The sequence below is a fragment of the Podarcis cretensis genome (assembly GCF_951804945.1).
Source record: "Podarcis cretensis genome assembly, chromosome: 8".
In the NCBI taxonomy this organism is placed as follows: domain Eukaryota; kingdom Metazoa; phylum Chordata; class Lepidosauria; order Squamata; family Lacertidae; genus Podarcis; species Podarcis cretensis.
Window position 1 is genome coordinate 26,675,724 of NC_137177.1, and position 18,199 is coordinate 26,693,922.

An 18,199-nucleotide genomic window follows, 5' to 3' on the forward strand; every position below is an offset into this window, starting at 1 on the left:
AGACACCGACCAGGCTAAGTGGAATTTCTGCTACACATATGGTTGATGTGGGTTGGTTGTTTTTTGTTGCGGAGTAGACAAATGTGCAGAAAATAGATAGCCATGATAAAGCCAAAAACAGAGCTTTCGTGACTGAAGGCAGTGCATTCATATTGCAAACAGGGCACAGCTATTACCCGTGAACTTCAAGGTATCTGGCTGGCCACTGTTGGGAGATGAACTGCTGGATGAGACAGTCTTGATCTGATCTGGCAAGACCATTTTTGCTTTGACAGATAGAATTTCCTGGAAACAAATGACAAGGTTAGCTATTTATTTGGGGCATTATGAGCACAGGGAGGCTGAGGAAGGTGACCTCCTTTTTAAGTTTAGTTTGCATAGACACAACAGCAGTTTAAGAGCCTTTTCAATCCTCAGACTGAGCATGAAGGAGAAAGCATCTTACACTTCTGCTACCTCAAACGTATCATCCCCCCTCCACTTCCAAGTAATATGAACACAACTTTTGATTGGCGAAAAAGAATTTATCATTTCTGTAAAGTTTACATGGTAAAAAGTATTTTTTTAAAATCACATGTACATTACAAAAAGTCCCTCAAGAAAAGAGAGAGAGAGAGAAGACTGGAAGAGTTTATAAAAGCAATTATTTAAAAAGTCTGGATTAAGAACTGTAGCCAGAAATAATAATCAGATGAACAAGGAGGGCCAAATTCTGTTTGAAGGTAATGAAGGAAAACAATGTTACTTCCCTCCTCACCTAAGGTGGACAAACTAAAATTTGGCACCTCACCATCAAGCCGTTACTGGCCTCAGTGTTGAACAAGGGTGGGCTCATAATAGCATTTTCTGGTAAGATCAGACAATATTTTCTTAGAGCCACCCAAGGGCAAGTTCACACAACCACTGGATCTATGGCAACAGCCAGTTTCTGGGCATCTAGTAAGCTTTGCATGTACAGCAACAAAAATGGTTGTCTGACCACATGCCTCATTATTCAATAAGCATGTGAAAATATACATGATGATCAATCTGGGAAAACATGGCAGCAGCCATTGTGCCTACCACTCAGAAGCATGTGAACCAACCCTTGGCCTGATAGGAATATTTTGCCCCCAGTAAGAATCAAGCAACTCCAGTCGTAACTGCTTCCCCCCCAGATACCAATTCACATCTAATGATGTTTCTTTACCGTAAAATCCACCAGGTGAACTGGGGGAGAATTAAAGGTGGTTTCTTTCAGCATTCCATCTTTTGTTTAGGTGAGCCCTTAACAATACACATGAAATAATTACTCTTATAAATATATTTGTGTCATACGAAATAAGGCACTTATCAAAGTCATCTATCATCCTAGACAGGAAACAAAAAGAAATTGGTTAGTTTTTTTAAAAATCATTTAAAATGAAGTGTGTTAAAAGCGGCAATACAAAAAAATATATATATAATCAGACCCTTATCCCACCCCACACTTTATAAAGATTTTTTTAAGGTACATACAAAGGAAAATCAAACACAGAACAGCTTGAGAGTCTCTGAAGGCATGAACAGCTTGTCAAAAAGGACACTCTCTCCTTTCCCCAAGCATGTAGTTCAAAAGGAGGCACATTTTAGAGAGCTGAAAGGCTGCTTGTGGCCTCTGGGACATTCAAGGGTCTTTCTCCTTGGATTTGGTCAGCGGTGATGGAGAAGCAAGGAAAGAAGGGGAAATTCATTGGCTGTAGGAGAGGGTTAAGACCAAACACTCTGCATCCCAGGTGGCTGTGGTCGAAAATTGGAGCCAAGGAAGAAGAGTAAGAGCACTTTAAAAGCAAAGGCTAAAAGAGCTTGAAAAAAGGACTGACTCACAAATGTGCTGTGAAGTAAAAGAGAAGGGGGCAGAGTAACTGGCAAGCTTTCTGCAGAATGCAGTGGGGGGGGGGGTACCACAGTTCTAGCGGATGTGCTTAAGAGTCCTGGGGCCTAAAAAGGCTCAAGCATAAGGGTTTTCAAGAAATCTGCTCCCCCCCTTCACTTAACTGAACAATGGCTGTTCCCTATCACTCTACTTTAGAAGACTGCTAAGTAAAATTTAAGAACCCTCAAGGAGGGGTTAAAAACCAATCAACAGAAACCACACAACACCCATGATAGACAAGTGATTCTACAGTCAAAATAGCTTTTAAAAAAGCCAACTGACTGATGGAAACCATCCCGGACACACATCTTGTTTCCATTTTGGTTACCAGCACACACTAGCAGACGTTTCAAGAGAAGACAGTGTGATTTGTTTTAGAAAGCTTGATACCTGTTTCTACAGCAAAACTAAACTGCAAAAATGGGGCAGGCTGTTCAGTATTTTGACAGCACCCATTACACGGCTGCAGCCAGAGGTTCACAAGCCTCAATGATACAATCTGGGCAAACAATCTCTTATTTTAAACCATTCATCTTAAACTCCCATGGGCTGCATGTCATTCTCCAATGCATCATGCTGCCCATTTCAAAGGGCAACAGCAGACACAGATTTAGCAGGGAGCACCTGAGTTAAAGGCATGACCCTTTTTCCAGTTGGAACTCACTGGAACTCAGTTCCAACACCTCTCAGGTGGGCGCCACTGGCATTATAAGAGAACAAGGGAGGTGTTCATGGTGAGTTCCGGCACCTCTTTTTCTAGAAAAATAGCACTGGTTACAGGTAACTTATTTTTCAACTCTTAAAATGAATTGCTCTGTACATATGTTATATCCACACCTGAAGACTGCAGAAAGTTATCATCACCACTATAAAACCATTAGAAGTCCAAGCACATGCTGAGAAGTTCACATGTTTATTCTGCACAATTAAGGATGGCCACTACTCCTATTTCTGTTCACTCGATTACAAACTTAGGTTCAAGCTGCTAGCCAGTGTGCAACCATCCACTGGGTGGGATGGGGTGGGGTGAACTGCCACGCTAACTACCACTGACCTGATTACAAAATAATGGGAGTAGCAAGTCCATGAATAACCAGTCCATTTTTAGTGATCCTTAATGTGTACACTAGGCTTTGCAGAGAGTATTACTTGTTCTTTAGCTAACAGGACCAGTGGTCAGGGATGATGGGAGTTGTAGTCCCAAAACAGCTGGAGGGCCAAGTTTGGCTAACACTGCCTTAGACAGAACACCACACACACAAATGCCATCTCTAAATAGTTTCCTACTGCAAAGCTGCAGGTTCTGTTGCATAGATTTTGAGAGCAAAGACTGGGAAGAACTGCAAGGCACATTATACAACAGACATTACAAGCCAGCTGCTGATCTTGGTGCCTGAACAAGAAACTCAGTGTTCCAAATCACAGCAGACACAGCACCTTCCAGGATGCATGGTCTATGTGAAAGCAGCACCCTGTCTCCCCCCTGCCTTTTTATGATACAAATATCCTGTGTTCTAACATTGAGTGCTAATCCACCAGTGAAGAGCCTATTGCCTCCTTTTTCTCAAGACAATGGAAACATATGCTTAAAGCAGCTCTGCACCAAAAGCAAAAAGCACTAGCCTTCCATCAGGGAATGTCTGAAGGAACCTCATAGTGTAGTTTAGATACAAATTCTCCCCGCTCCCTCGCTGGGACTCTGAGTTCAGTCCGAAACAAATTTGTGCCTGCTTTTAATACTTTGGTCCCTTGGCTAAAACACAACACTAAGCTCTGGCATCAGACACCCTTAAAAAAAAAAAAAAAGGACATGTAATAAAGGGTTGGAAGCATGAGACAGAAAGAAACAAGATGACACCTTTCCTTTGGTGTACGAAAGCTGTTACAAGGCATGTCACAGTGTGAAAAAGGAGGAGAGGCATGTGGAAAGGTAAAGAATTTCAAACAGGTTAAAAAAAAGGAGAGCTCCCAATTAGCACCCAGAAGAAGCACCCTCATTATGGGAGTGGCTGTCATTATTCCAGTAACCAGGATCCCCAGATAAATTTAAGGACCTTCTGCACACCAGCTCTTGGCCAAGGGAGCTAACTGACCCAGAGAAGCTAATGTATCCAGAGCTCTTGACCCAGAAAAGCTAATGTAAAAAGGCACCTGTCTAAAAAGAGGTAAGGGGATCTAAAGCTGCTGCTATAGACCTTGGAACTAATTGCTGAAGGATTAAAGCAAGCTAGTGAAGCAGACTAGGCATAGAGAGATGACCAACTTTTTAATCCTCAAAGTCCACATGTGATGCCTGAAGAGACAGAGAGCTTGGGCCAATGGCTTGAAATTGCTGCTGCTCAGCCTCTAATATAAGATGTTACAGTCTCATAATTTTGAAACGGATGTGCAACCAATCTGATCCACTTTTGGCCCCCAACAGACCAAGATGATGCAGCTATATTGTCTGCAATACAAAATCATGCCCAGTGCTTATTGCTTTCTATTTGGGGAACATGGCAGAAAGTTATTGCCCATGCAGCAGGCACTAATTCTATCATTAGTGAAACCAGCTTGGCTATATGGAACTGGGCAAAAAGGATCTATGACCTCTGGGTCACACCTCAGACTGTCAAAACAGAATTGGGGGAGGGAAGTAACTGTTCTGTATATAGTGCAACTCTCATGAACATTGGGCTTTACATTTTGAATTGAGCATTCTGGAGATTGTTGATGGGATGGGTTGGGAATAGAAATTCAAATCCATTTGCCGATTTGACTGGATAAGGCAAATCACCGGCTGCTTGCAGAGTATTTCCAATGCACACTGTAAAGCTGTAAAGCGGAAGAGCATCGCCTGGAAGTTTTATTGCCCTTCAAGATGCCCATCATTTTAACCAACACATACTGACTGCAACAGGACAGGCAATGTTATTTTGTTTTGTTTTTACGAAATTATCTCCCAACCCCAAGAGAGCAGATTTTTTTGATTAGGACCCTGAGAATATGGAGATCTGGGGTTAGTTTCAGTTTCCTTCTTGCTGGAAGGAGGCACAAATCCCACCAATGGAAAGAGGCTGGTGGTTACTTGGAAGTTGGGCACATTGATCTTTGGTTACTGGACGAGAGAGAAAAATAAGGGGGAAATGGTTTTGGCAATCTCAGAAGTTATAGAAGTTTTCTCTCAAACCCACTCCCCCCACTCCCAAATGGTGGGCTGGTGTTTAATCGGACCAGTCGTCCTCATCAAACTCTGAAGAATCATCCTCGGAATCGCTGTATTCCACTGCGATGCGGCGGGCGAGGATGGTTGCCACATCATTGCCCACAACTTCTCGCTTCTCTTGTTCACGCTCCTCTTCTACTTTACGGAGCTGGAATCCTATCAAGGGAGGAAAGAAAAGGTTAGAGGTGGTCCTTCCAGGGAACAGTGGTCTTTGGTAATGTTGTGGGACTGCCCCATAAGGCTGCTCAGTGTTGGGGGCGGGGCAGACATGGGAGTAATATGAAATACCTTTATTAGGGCCAGCTGAAAACAAACAAGCTAGATCTCAGGAGAGATGATTTTTTTAAAAAATGTTGCTGGTGCAGGACTTAGCAGGGGCCTAATACATGATCATCTGAAGACTGTGGCACAGAAAGCTTATTGAAGACTAATTATGTTAAGAGCAAAGGATCTCAGGTTGAAGTAAAGCATACTGGGATAAAGCAGCAACAAGCAGTCTTTGAAAAGACAAAAACCAGCAGTTATTTAGACGTGCAGTTTTTAAAGTTTCAACTGGTCCTAATATTCCACTACAGCTATAGTCTGAACCAATTTAGTTCACTGGCAGTGAAGAATTCAAATGAGTAATAAGGAAACGAGAGTAAAAAAGTGTGGCTCTTTCACTGCTTTCTCAGGTTAGGACACGTGATAGGCAGTTACAAACAGGCTAAATTGCAAAGGTTCAAAGAGGATGCCCTAACTGGAGTGAAAAAGGAAGGTTTGTTGCAAGTATTCCCAGTACACATTTGCTAAATGACTAGGGATCTAGCAGCTCCAGTAAGCCCCGCCAAAATACACACACACACATGAAATGTCTAGTCCAGACATTGCAGGACCACAACTCTCATAATCCCTGACCACTAGGCATGCTGGCTGAGGCTGATGGGTGCTCTAAAACACCTGGAGGACTCCAAGTTCCCAATCCATTGGTCTCGTTTCAGGCATTAAAACTGCGAAATGAGAAGAGACTTACCTTGACGGATAGCAGAAAGCAAGTCGCTCCTAGCCTCACTAACAGCAGGCAATGAGGACTTGGCCTTGGATGACCCCGAATCTGGTTGTGGAAGATGGGTTTCTGGCCCATCCATGCCGCCAAAAGATGATGGAGGTGGACCAGGAGGGGGCGGGGGCGGAGGAGGGGGCGGTGCACCTCCTGTTGGTGGGGGTACCAGGGGTGGAGGCACAGCAGCGTATTCTGCTGCTGGAGGTGGTGGAGGAGGAGGGGCGGCAAAATCAGGGTGAGGTGGGAATGAGGGTGGAGATGGTGGAGGTGGGATGCCTGCAGTCGGAAAGCCTGACAGTGGAGGCGGTGGAGGAACACCGATCATCGGTGGCGGCGGCGGCGGTGCAGGAGGTGGTGCAAATCCTGGCCTGGCACCCTGTGGCGAGCCAATAGGTGGAGCTGGTGGAGGGTGGCTTGGGCTGACTAGGCTGGGTTTTCTCACCCCTCCGGAACCACTCTGATTTTGTGCTGGATAGCTGTTGAAAGCAGAGATTTGGGAAGGAGACAGGGGAAATAATGTCCCATGAGTTTTGCAAATATTATAAACTGGAAAAGGGTAAGCACTATTTCTCAGGTTTCCCAGATAGTAACTTGCTTCATTTATTAGATCACTCTTGGCTAAGAGATCCAGGAGTTTGGGAGTTATGTTCCAATATTCTGTTTAGCATCCAACGGCTGACTTTGGAAAGTATTCCAACACATGCACACATGTGAAAGTATTTGAGCACAGCTTGCTCAAAAGATTAAAAATTCTTGTTGCCAGGGTGTGTGTGTGTGTGTTTGTTTGTTTGTTTGTTTGTTTTAAATCCAGCTCCAGGAAATGCTGGTACCTTGGAATCCCATCATTCCACAATAGCATTTTCCAGCTAAGATAGCTACAGGAACCATTCTTAAAGCAACCCTGAAGAGGGAAGGAAACCCATCGGAACTTGATTTAGGAATATGGCACATTAACACAAAATTGCATAGGAATGTCAGGATGTCAGGATGAGTGAGACATCGATTTCATGGTAACGAAAAGAAATACAGCGGTACCTCGTTTTGCAACCGGGATCCATTCCAGAGCCCTGGTCGCTGGCTGAAAAGGACGCTGGACAAGGTGCCGTGTCTGTGCATGCGCACAGAGAGGTTTGCACTTCTACGTATGCATGAGCGGCGAACCCAGAAGTAACCCGTTCCGGTACTTCTGGGTTTGCCACGGATGCTTGACGAGGCGGAGGCTAGACGAGGTACCACTGTATGTGAATTCTCACCTAAACTCCCCCCCTCCTCCACATACCTCCCCTAAGGAGTAGTATACTCTCCCTCTTAGTAAAACGCTTCCCCAGTCTGGAGAGTAACTACAGCTGTTCCTCACCGATTGGATTCACCGTGGCTGACAGTCATGCGCAATCATGGCAAGACACTTGGGTTGCACATAGCAGCCTAACATGGAGGAAATCTAATCTCTCCATGAAGGTTAAATGTGCTGTGCAACACAACCCTAAGCAGGATGTGGCAAGAAACCACGGGGCAGCACCCTTGTTTGTGAGGTGTTTTGAGGATTGCTTAAAAAACAATAATGGGCACTTCTCCTCCCAAGCTACCACTACAAGCTTCATGGATGGGGTTTATATGACAGGCTCACTGTGGTCTTACTGGAAGCACTTGTTTTATGGAAAAACAAAACAGCTTGCTTCTTTCATTCCATTGATTGTGGTCCTTCAGTGGTGCTTACCTAAATTCCATTGGTGGTGGTGGAAGACTGTCCTCTGTGAACAAAGGAGGCAATGGTGAATCTGGCTGCGGAGGCGGGGGGTAGTAGTTGGCATCAACACTCTCATTGGAACCAATGCTACCATTCTGATAGACCATATTAGACGGGTATCTAAAAATCAGCAAAAGGACAAGACGGATTACAGCAGATAAAAACCCTTCCAAGGCTTCAATGGACCCCAAGTAAATAATACTTCCAGAACATTCAAGTCAGGAAGAAATACAAACAATGCCATCAAGATCAGAACCACTCTGGTACTGAAAACTGTACCATCTTGCCGGATCATTTGGATTGAAAGTCTAGTAAGAGGCTACCATTTTCAGTAGCAGAGTGGTGCTGTGTGCCCATGAAGAGTCAGAGAGCAGCCCCTGTCAAAAGACTTTCAATCCCAATGACACTCCTGCTAATGTGTGCAAGGCAGGGCAGCTGGGGAACTTTATGAGATCACACATGAAGCAGCAAGGGTTTATTAATTAAACAAAATTAAAATACAAGTTGTGTCCCCTACTGTTACAACTGCATGTTCTATGAACTGTGTTTATGCACATTCCCACTGTTAGGTTCTTTTGCTTAGTCAACATTTTATATTCGCCTATTTTGTTTTCATTATGTATTGTTAAAATTTCAATAAAGATTATGGCTTTAAAAAAGGAAACCACCACATATAAATTTGACTCATTAGAACGAGATTTGCATATAATACTGAAATAAAGCTTTTATTTGGAAGAGAGGGGGTAGACAGATCCTGAAGCCGAGCCTCCAATAATTTGGCCACCTCATGAGAAGAGAAGACTCCCTGGAAAAGACCCTGATGCTGGGAAAATTGAGGGCACTAGGAGAAGGGGACGACAGAGGACAAGACAGTTGGACAGTCTTCTCGAAGCTACCAGCATGAGTTTGACCAAACGGCGGGAGGCAGTGGAAGACAGGAGTGCCTGGCGTGCTCTGGTCCATGGGGTCATGAAGAGTCGGACACAACTAAACAACAACAACAGACATTCTGTTGTTGCACCCATAACCTATCTTAAAGGTGCCATTTATCTCAGTTTCTAACACTGGTATAGAGGGGACTCTCCAGCTCCCCAGATTGCTCTCATTGCATCAGACCTTTATAGAGTGAGGTGGGGCTGCATATTCCATACTTTTTCCTGGCAGGAGGAGCTAGAAAGGAATATATGTGCATACATGTATTTGCGATGTATGTTCTGAACATTTGGTAAGTCCTCTCCAAAGGACCACCAATTTTTAGGAGCTCCAACTGTCCCTACCTGCACATTTGAAAGTGATCTAGCCATATATAGATTGGATTCAGTTAGAAATAGTGAAGTATCCAGTACAGGAACTGCTTTAAGATAAAGCATTGGTGAATAATTTACACAAACAACCTTCTCCTGCCAAAGGTGGGAAGTGCAGTCCTGGGAGCCTGCTCATGATCACACCAACTCAGGCAAATCACAAACACTCATTTGTGTGGCCAGCATTATGCCTGTAGTGCTGCACCCAATTCAGATATAGGCTCCATTTGTTTTTACAAATTTGCTATATGTCTCCAAGCCGACAGGCACCGGCTGTAAGTGATGGACATAAATACACAGTTACTGAAGCTTCACCTGCTTGCCTGACAATTAAGAAAACCCTTTAAAGTTATCTAATTGACATTTACAATTCACTGCTAGACCACATCAGTGTGGAAAACAGGCGCTAGCAGGCACATGTTGAGGGACTCTGAAAAGTGTGATAGTGTGGGCAGCTCCCTTCTAATAACCTTCAGATCAGGGCCCAGCAGAAGGCACACTGGAAAAGAGGCAAGGCAAGGGCACACCTTTGCCAATCATCCTTCCATTCCAGCACAGCCAAAGGCTTCTCTTTTGCAACAGAAATGCTTGCAGTTTTAGGAGCAGCTTTAGACAAGCTATGTTTTTAAAGGGACAGCAAGTAGGAACAAACAAGTATCCACAACCTGAGTGTACACAGCTTTCCAGTCCACTCACTTAAAGGGCAGGAATAGTGTTCTTCAGACTACGATTATGCAATTCTGTGGAAGCTAAGGCAAGAACTAAAAGCAAAATCCACAAACAAGAAAGTGGTATGGAAGAAAAATGAGGGTTTCTTTTCCTAAAAGGAAGGCTTGGAAAATGCAAAATGGGTGGAAGCTTCATACTACATGGGTCTAAAACAGAAGGCCACATTCTTTTATAGGGGAAGTGGCCATTAAACCTGGTCCTTGCCATCTTCTCCCCACCTGCTGTGGCATTCAGCCTTGAAATGGACAGTTCCATTAAATCTCTGATTCAACTGAAAGGAGAAAGGCTACTAAACGGTTCCATTTCTGATCCCTCCCTTCTGTTAAGAGTATCAGAAAGAGTCAGAATCATATTGTGTGCTTATCTCTCCGGGTAGAAAGCTACCGCCTAGAATGCTGCCAAGCTAACCAGCTGGGAATTGTTCTGATTGCCAGAACGCCATGTCCGAAGTGCCACCTCTACAGTCATGAGCTGGGGCCAAACAGGAACACGCAGCTTGTGGCCAAGTTTGGGTGAAGAAAGTACCCTCAATTTGGATTCTGCAGAGAGAATTCTCTTCTTATAAATGGCTGTGTTCCTCATGAAGAATGGCCAGCTTGGAGAGCATGCTCTGACCTTAATTCCAGTAAGTCATACCAGGAGCAGCTACCTCAGTCCCTATTACCACTTGCAATGGCTCCAAGCACCAGTATGCAAGTTCAGCAGCTATTACTTTAAGACGATCCATCAGGCTGTATAGCATGCAGTTACATGCACCCACTATCACGTACTTAACATCTATCTATCTAAGCTGCTCATTTTCCTCTTCGTTTTATCCCATTTCAGAATTATGCAAATCAATAAACATGCAGTATTTGGGAGTGGGAGAGGGTTTTGTGAAAGCAGAATGAGACAGGACTCCTGCAGACAGCTATCAAAATCAAGAAGATCTGAGAAGTGGGGAAATCAGCTTTCAAGCCCTTGAACTTCTGCACCAGAGATACAGAAAACTGACTTGGGCTAGGATCTGAAAAGCTGCTTCAGGCATGCCTATGGGTGGGTCATGCTCAATATGAATCTTGACTTTGCTTTGAGCAACAGACCACCTCTGTGCCAGATCACAAGCAGCCAGAGAGGCCCTCCAGTTTCCACGTGGGCTGCCATGTGACACAGGGCTGCTATTCAAGAAATGGAAACCTCAAGCTCCTTGCATTTTTGTTTTTCGTGTTTTGCACTTCTGCTGTGCTTGCACTGAAGCCAGCCCAAGGATAATAAAATTCTGAAAACACTTCGTTAAAGACTCTCAGCCAATTTTAAGTAACCTCCCCTAAGCACCACATACATGCAAGTTGCAAACTTATGACAAACGTTTCACTCCTGGACTTGTTATAAAACCTTATCACCAAATGGATTATTGGTAGAATGTAAAACCCACAATAAGTGAGAGCTGGACCATAAAGAAGGCTGATCGCCGAAGAATTGATGATTTGAATTATGGTGCTGGAGGAGACTCTTGAGAGTCCCATGGACTGCAAGAAGATCAAACCTCTCCATTCTTAAGGAAATCAGCTCTGAGTGCTCACTGGAAGGACAGATCATGAAGCTGGGGCTCCAATACTTTGGCCACCTCATGAGAAGAAAAGACTCCCTGGAAAAGACCCTGATGTTGGGAAAGATGGAAGGCACAAGGAGAAGGGGACGACAGAGGACGAGATGGTTGGACAGTGTTCTCGAAGCTACCAACATGAGTCTGACCAAACTGCGGGAGGCAGTGGAAGACAGGAGTACCTGGCGTGCTCTGGTCCATGGGGTCACGAAGAGTCGAACATGACTAAACGACTAAACAACAACAACAACAAAAGCCACAGTAAGAGTAGCATTGAAATGTTAAACCAGAGGAACAGCAGAGCTATGTGGATCATATTCAGATCAACCAAGCAGACCATTTGCTGAATAAGCTCTTACCCTCCTGGTCCAAGTTTTTCCCTCGACTCAACAAACTCCTGTCCCATTTTCATTTTCTCCCATTCTTCCTTCCGGCTTTTGATTTTCCGAGGGTTCACATTTCCTCTATTTGGATTATCCTTCTTTTCTTTCTAGAAAATATATAAAAAGGATTATGAGTTACCACAATAACCTGCAATGATGTTGAACAAAAGAAACAAAGATGACCAAGTGCTGTCCCTCACCCTAGACTTCATAGGACATAGGAGAAGCTACTAATATGCCAAACCTTGTGTCCCAGCTCCCAAAAGACTCTACCTTCAACCCAGGTGGAAGAGACCAATAGCGTTCACTTCTTACCTTCAAAAAACTCCTTCTATACTGTATTGTCTGCAACTATGCACTTGCTCCTGCCAACCTAGCAGTTCAAAAGCACGTCAGAGTGCAAGTAGATAAATAGGTACCGCTCCGGCGGGAAGGTAAACAGCGTTTTTGTGTGCTGCTCTGGTTTGCCAGAAGCGGCTTAGTCATGCTAGCCACATGACCTGGAAGCTGTACGTCGGCTCCCTCGGCCAATAAAGTGAGATGAGCGCTGCAACCCCAGAGTTGTCCGCGACTGGACCTAATGGTCAGGGGTCCCTTCACCTTTACCTTCATGCACATGCCATAAAACTACAATCTGTACAGCCACAATCCCTTTCAAAGCAAAAGAGAAGCATGGCTCCCTTTGCCTCAGAAGAGATCAAGGAGAGGGAGTGTCAAAATTTGGTTCAGAGAAAACACCTTTTAGCATATTGTGTTGGATCCCATTTGCCTTCTCTCCCCGCCCTGCCACTCTGCCATGGAAATTCTGGAAAATAAGTGGGGCTTCAGTCCTTCCCTTTTATTCTGTCCCCCCCCCCCCCGGGATTGCAGGCCTCAGATCAGGGGAAAAGGGGTTAGTTTTGGAAAAGCTTCATCTGAGCACAATCCCAACACAATTGACACACTGCAGAGGAAAGGGAGGAAAATTTTCCAGAATGTTAAAGACAGCCTTGATGAGTTACAACAAATAAGTACAAAAGCCAGATTTTTCTTCAGAGTAAAAAGCTTGCAGTCCAATCCTATGTATTTGTGTTTACTCTGATGCAAACCTCACTATCTTCAAGGAAGAGATGTTAACAACACACTGGAATTTGTGAAGAGCGTCTAAATATTATCTCCACATGTAAATAAAAGGCATGACTTGTCGCAGCACAAACACCCAATGATGCAGATTTGATTCCACTTTATCTACTTAAACTGAAATAAAAAGAACCAACCCTGTTGTGTGTTCATGTCCACTTCAAAAAAGGGCTGCCTGGATTCAGACAGTGGCAATATCTTATATCTTGCCTTTCCCTGTTTTAGGGATAAAAAACCCACAAAGAGCAAAATATACCCTTCATCTTACCCTATGCTTCCGCTTCTCTTTCATGATATCCTTCGTGTCCTGCAGCATTTTCTCCTTCCAAAGATCAAAGAAATATGACGGATCTGTATAGAATTTAAGTGCTTCTTTGCCGTCATCCCTAGGAGGGGGTGGGGGAGAGAGAGAGAGAGAGAGAGAGAGAGAGAGAGAGAGAGACTGACTCACCACAAGATAATCAAATGTTTACCTAAAGCCCAACTAAGATGCACCAAATTTCAGATGCAAACGCTGTGGTCCAAGAATGAAAACATCCCCCACCTCTTTTTTAAAAACCGTCTGGGGCAGGTGGAAGAGGATTGAATCTTTCCATCCCATCCTGCACTAGCCAGGGCATTTGCTGTTCCTTCCAGGTGCAGAAGGCAATTTTTCACAGTATTCATCAGGGTTAGAGAACCTGTTGCCCTCTCAGATGTTGTTGGACTATGACTGCCATGTGGGAAAGAGTCTAAACTGGTTGCTTTCTCACAAGTAGTCCAATCAGACACAATGGGCTGCAGCTCAGTAAGTGTGGGGCTGATAAGAGGCTGCAAGTCCTCCAAACTTGGGCTGACAGCTTCTAAGTTTCTAAGAGGAGGGGGAAGTGGAAGAGGCCACACCTGGAAGAAGTATATTAAAACTGGTGTTAAGTATTAGGTGGGTTTCTTTCTCTTCTCTTCCCACCCACCCTATGATGAGCAGAGATTCTCTGCTCTAATAAATAGGCTAAAAAGGAATAATAATAATAATTTATTATTTATACTCCGTCCATCTGGCTGCTCCTGAAAGAAGCAAGACACCTGTTTAAACTGTAGAGTCTGGGGATGGGACACCCCATAGTCCCTGATCATGGAGAGGAAACAGGTTCTCGGTCACTAGCTCACAGCCACACACCTCCACTGCAGTGCAGTCGCATCTCAAAGACAGCTGCCTCCAGCTATCAGTAATTACTTTTTACCTACTCAAAAGATATTTGTTGATGGGGACTGAGTAAATATGTGTATTCTTAACCCTGATCCCATTCCGATTGCACCATGTGTACTATCTTCACAAGATGACATGACATAATTAGATGGAAAGCAAATAAAAGCTGTCTGGTATCACTGGCACATTCTCCTCTAGGATGTATCAGTCTCTGGAGATGCAAAAGGACCAACAGACAATCACACTTTTCAGAAGAACTGTCTGCACTCACTTCAGGCAATAATACGTGCAAATGTATGCACTGCAAATTGCACAAAGGGAGTAAGAAAGGAACAGCAAGATTACACAAAAGAGTTTGTATGAACAAACACCAAAGTTATATGCTAGGCTTGCCACCACAGAAATTTATTTACTGCTATGACTACAAATCTATACCACAAAGCACCGAACCGTTTTTCAAAGCACATCAATTCTCAAAATTCCCAAAAGGGAAGTTACAAATAACCTCAGTAGCAGGGAGAGCTTAATGGAGGCCTCCAGGCCACATAAGAGCCCTGCCATCTAGCTCCATAATGTCTACACTGACTGGCAGTGGTTCTCCGTGGTTTCAGGCCAGAGTCCAGCTCTACCTAGTGATGCCAGGGATTGAACCTGGATCCTTCTGCATGGAAAGTGTGAGCACTACCACTAAATAGCAGCCTCTCCCCATAACACATTGGGAAACACATCAGGAAATAATATAGGGAGCTGCTAGGTAAGCACTTGCCCACGCCCAGTGTAGACCTCATGGACAGACATATCCTCCGTTTGAAAGCAAAAGGCCTCCATTGGCAGGGGCAGCTTATTTCCCACTGGAAGGAGCACTTGCAAGGTAGGGATGTACCATGCAACCCTCCTGTTCTGACTCTCCACCTAGCACATGCTGTTCCGTCAAATGCTTGATCTGGCAAGGGTGTGCAGAAGGAGCATGAAATTATGCTACTGCTGCAGGTGGAGAAATATGGCCCTTGAGCCGTTTGGCTAAAGGAAATCCAGTCTGCAGGCTCATGGCATTAGACATCCCTCCACTGCAGAGCAAGCAATGTTAAGAACCATCTTGCTGAATTGCAGCAAAGACTCACTTAGTTGAGCAGTGACTGGCTAGCTGGCTCTAGAGCCTCATATGCACAGCACATCTCCAGCATACTCAGGCTAGGCAGGCTCTGAACATGGGAGTTGCATTTACGTATCATGGCTACCCACCACAGATGGGCCCTATATTACACAGATTTGTTTACTGCTTTTTAACAGTTTTCTAAGACTAGAAGGCATCACCAGTTACTGTGGGAGTGATGCAGAAGTCAACTGCATGCTGTGTGAAGTAGTGCTTCTTCTTTTTTCAAAACCAGTTCCTAATTTCAACTGAGTGTTCTAGTACAGTGGTGCCCTGCAAGACGAACGCCTCGCAAGACGGAAAACCTGCTAGACGAAAGGGTTTTCCATTTTGGAGGCGCTTCGCAAAACGAATTTCCCTAGGGGCTTGCTTCGCAAGACGAAAATGTCTTGCGAGTTCCTGCGAGTTTCCCCCCCTTTTCCTAAGGCGCTAAGCCGCTTATCAGCTGATCTGCTGATAAGCCGCTTAACAGCTGATCGCTAAAAGCCGCTAAACCGCTAATAGCGCTAATCCGCTAAGCTGTCAATGGGCTTGCTTCGCAAGACGAAAAAACCGCCATACGAAGAGCCTCATGGAACGGATTAATTTCGTCTTGCGAGGCACCACTGTACTGTAGCAGAAAAAGTTTACCCATCTCCTTAATGTTACAAATCTGTATTGTGTAGTCTTTGCCCACCACTCTCATCAACTTTTCTCTCAACTAAAAAGGCCAAGACATTTTAGCCGTTGTAAGGAAGGTCCACTGGCCCCTTGGTGAGTCAGCAGGTTTTCTTATGGGCTAGCTGGACCACGCCACAGTCTTTACAGAAGAAAGCCCTTTAAGAGCAGGTCCATTACCTTCTCAACTGAATGGGCAGCCTCCCCACTTAACTAGAAGCATAAGGTGCATTACCTGTAGGATGAGAGGATATTAAGAGGTGGAGGCATATTACAAACGCCATAAGTTTCAAGGACAGGCACAGGGAGAGAGTCTCTGTCAAAGAGCTTTTGGTCCTGAGTTGTGGAGCTTTTGAAGGCTTTCCTGGTGTTAATACCTTGCAGAGACACTAAGAGGAGAGAAATGAAAGAATAAGGAAAATAAAGCCACTTCAAACACAACCTAAGCCAATGTTTGCCCAGTTATAGTTCTCAATACTCTCTGCTGTCACAACATGGGATACTTCTGCCACATCAATAGAGCTTTCAAGACACTATCCCCTGAAATTACGCCATTAAAAAAGAAAAGAAACATACACACAAAAACAGAACATGGGGGGGGGAGACAAACCCCCTTTAATCAAAGAGAAGATCTATATGCATTCAGAAAAACTTCCAAGTAGAATTGGCCTTTGAACAGTTCACCTCCACCCACCCCCATAAAAAACCCAAACCCCTCTTTCGTCTAATGACCAGTCAAATAATAGCCAAGTATTGGAACATATTTATTACAACTGAGAATTATGGTTATTGACAAAAACTACCACCTTCTAAAAATCTCTGGAGGCCAATGAAGCTCAGAATCCTTACATATTGTATTTTTGCTTCATTAAGCCTTCATGAACTCCAATTTCAGCTTTCTCCAAAATCCCTGCAGCTAACTTTCATGGCCTGCAGGAATAACTAAACAGTGTAACTTAAGAGGAGAGGACAGAAGCTCTTTGGAGGGAGCTGCAAGAAAAAAAAAGGTGCCTGCTGCTGTCTCAGGCTTATGCATGTGTGTCCCTAAACCTGCAGAGCAGAGGAGCAAGAAGTCCTCACTTTTGCCATTACTACCAAGTGACACACACATCCATGGGGTGATAAGCAAGTTAGGTGACCACACTCTGACAGTCTGCAGGTGTCAAGTTCATTCCAAGTCCACAAGCATTTTGCAGCTGCTGCTATGGCAATTTAGCTTAGTTGGCCTAAAAGTGTATCAATTTTGCACCATTACCTTCCTCCTCTTTGGGATCCAGCTGAGTAACTTTGATCTGAAGGCGGTCAACTCTCTCGACTAGAGAGCTTACACGAAAGGCAAAGGTGTTTGCCTGAGTAAAAAGCTCTCCAAATATGTCTTCAGCAAATTTACCTGAAAAAGAATAGCAGAATGTTATAATTCTAAATGCACAGTTTCTTGCTCTTTGTGTGTCATAAAGCAAAGGCTCCTTTTTCATTATAGTTTTGTTATGTACCCCACATGTCAATTGGTAGAGGGGTGCCAGAAATTGTATGTGCATGCATAGGTGTGCTAAGCATTTATACATAAATATTTTAGTCCTCTTATCTCAGGAGGGAATGACTGGAAACAGTCACGTTTTGCTCTCCTAATCAGGACATTTGTAACAAGCAAATCATGTAGGGGAAAAGTCTACAAACCAATCTAGCTAAACATGACCCTTCCACAGCATCATTAAACAAGGAAGGAAGCGAAACAAAAAACTTAAAGCCTTCCATAAAATAATAAAGAAGGAGGGCAGCCATGAATCAGATAATATTGTTGCATTTAGCCTTCATCTTGTGGGTCTGTGATCTCTTTAGCTTCTAGGATGGTCTACTGGATAGACACACAATGACAGCAACATCATTGTCCTCTAAAAGCTCACTTCATTAAATGCTGCCAAAAGAAACTCCCCATCTCTCGGCTCTCTTTTACAGTAGGCACAGAGTCATTTATTACTTGCAGGTGGCAGCACAAAAAAAGCAAGGGGCTTTCAAGGTTGAAAACAATGCCTCCGAATTTGAGTTGGGAGATGTTAATGTTCCTGCCAGACTAGACACTTACAACAAGTATTCTGAAGGAAGAAACCTGAAGTTAAGCAATTTAAAATTTAAAGATGAAATTCAAAACTACAGAACACTTGAAGTTCCCACTAGTACCCAAGTAGCCTAAACCA

General features: G+C 44.0%; 1 protein-coding gene across 2 annotated transcripts in view; it reads right to left on the minus strand.

Annotated features, from left to right (window-relative positions):
* Positions 1–298: 298 nt before the first annotated feature.
* WASF2 (WASP family member 2) overlaps positions 299–18,199 on the minus strand; it is a 47,655-nt gene continuing 29,754 nt past the window's right edge. For both annotated transcript variants that reach the window (XM_079986131.1, XM_079986132.1), the window contains exons 3-9: positions 17,260–17,394; positions 16,240–16,393; positions 13,277–13,394; positions 11,866–11,996; positions 7,859–8,008; positions 6,112–6,617; positions 299–5,255 (exon numbers count right to left, since the gene is read on the minus strand). In XM_079986131.1, the coding sequence (XP_079842257.1) occupies positions 5,098–5,255; positions 6,112–6,617; positions 7,859–8,008; positions 11,866–11,996; positions 13,277–13,394; positions 16,240–16,393; positions 17,260–17,394 (1,352 nt within the window). In that variant the 3' untranslated portion in view covers positions 299–5,097. The remainder of the gene's footprint in view (positions 5,256–6,111; positions 6,618–7,858; positions 8,009–11,865; positions 11,997–13,276; positions 13,395–16,239; positions 16,394–17,259; positions 17,395–18,199) is intronic.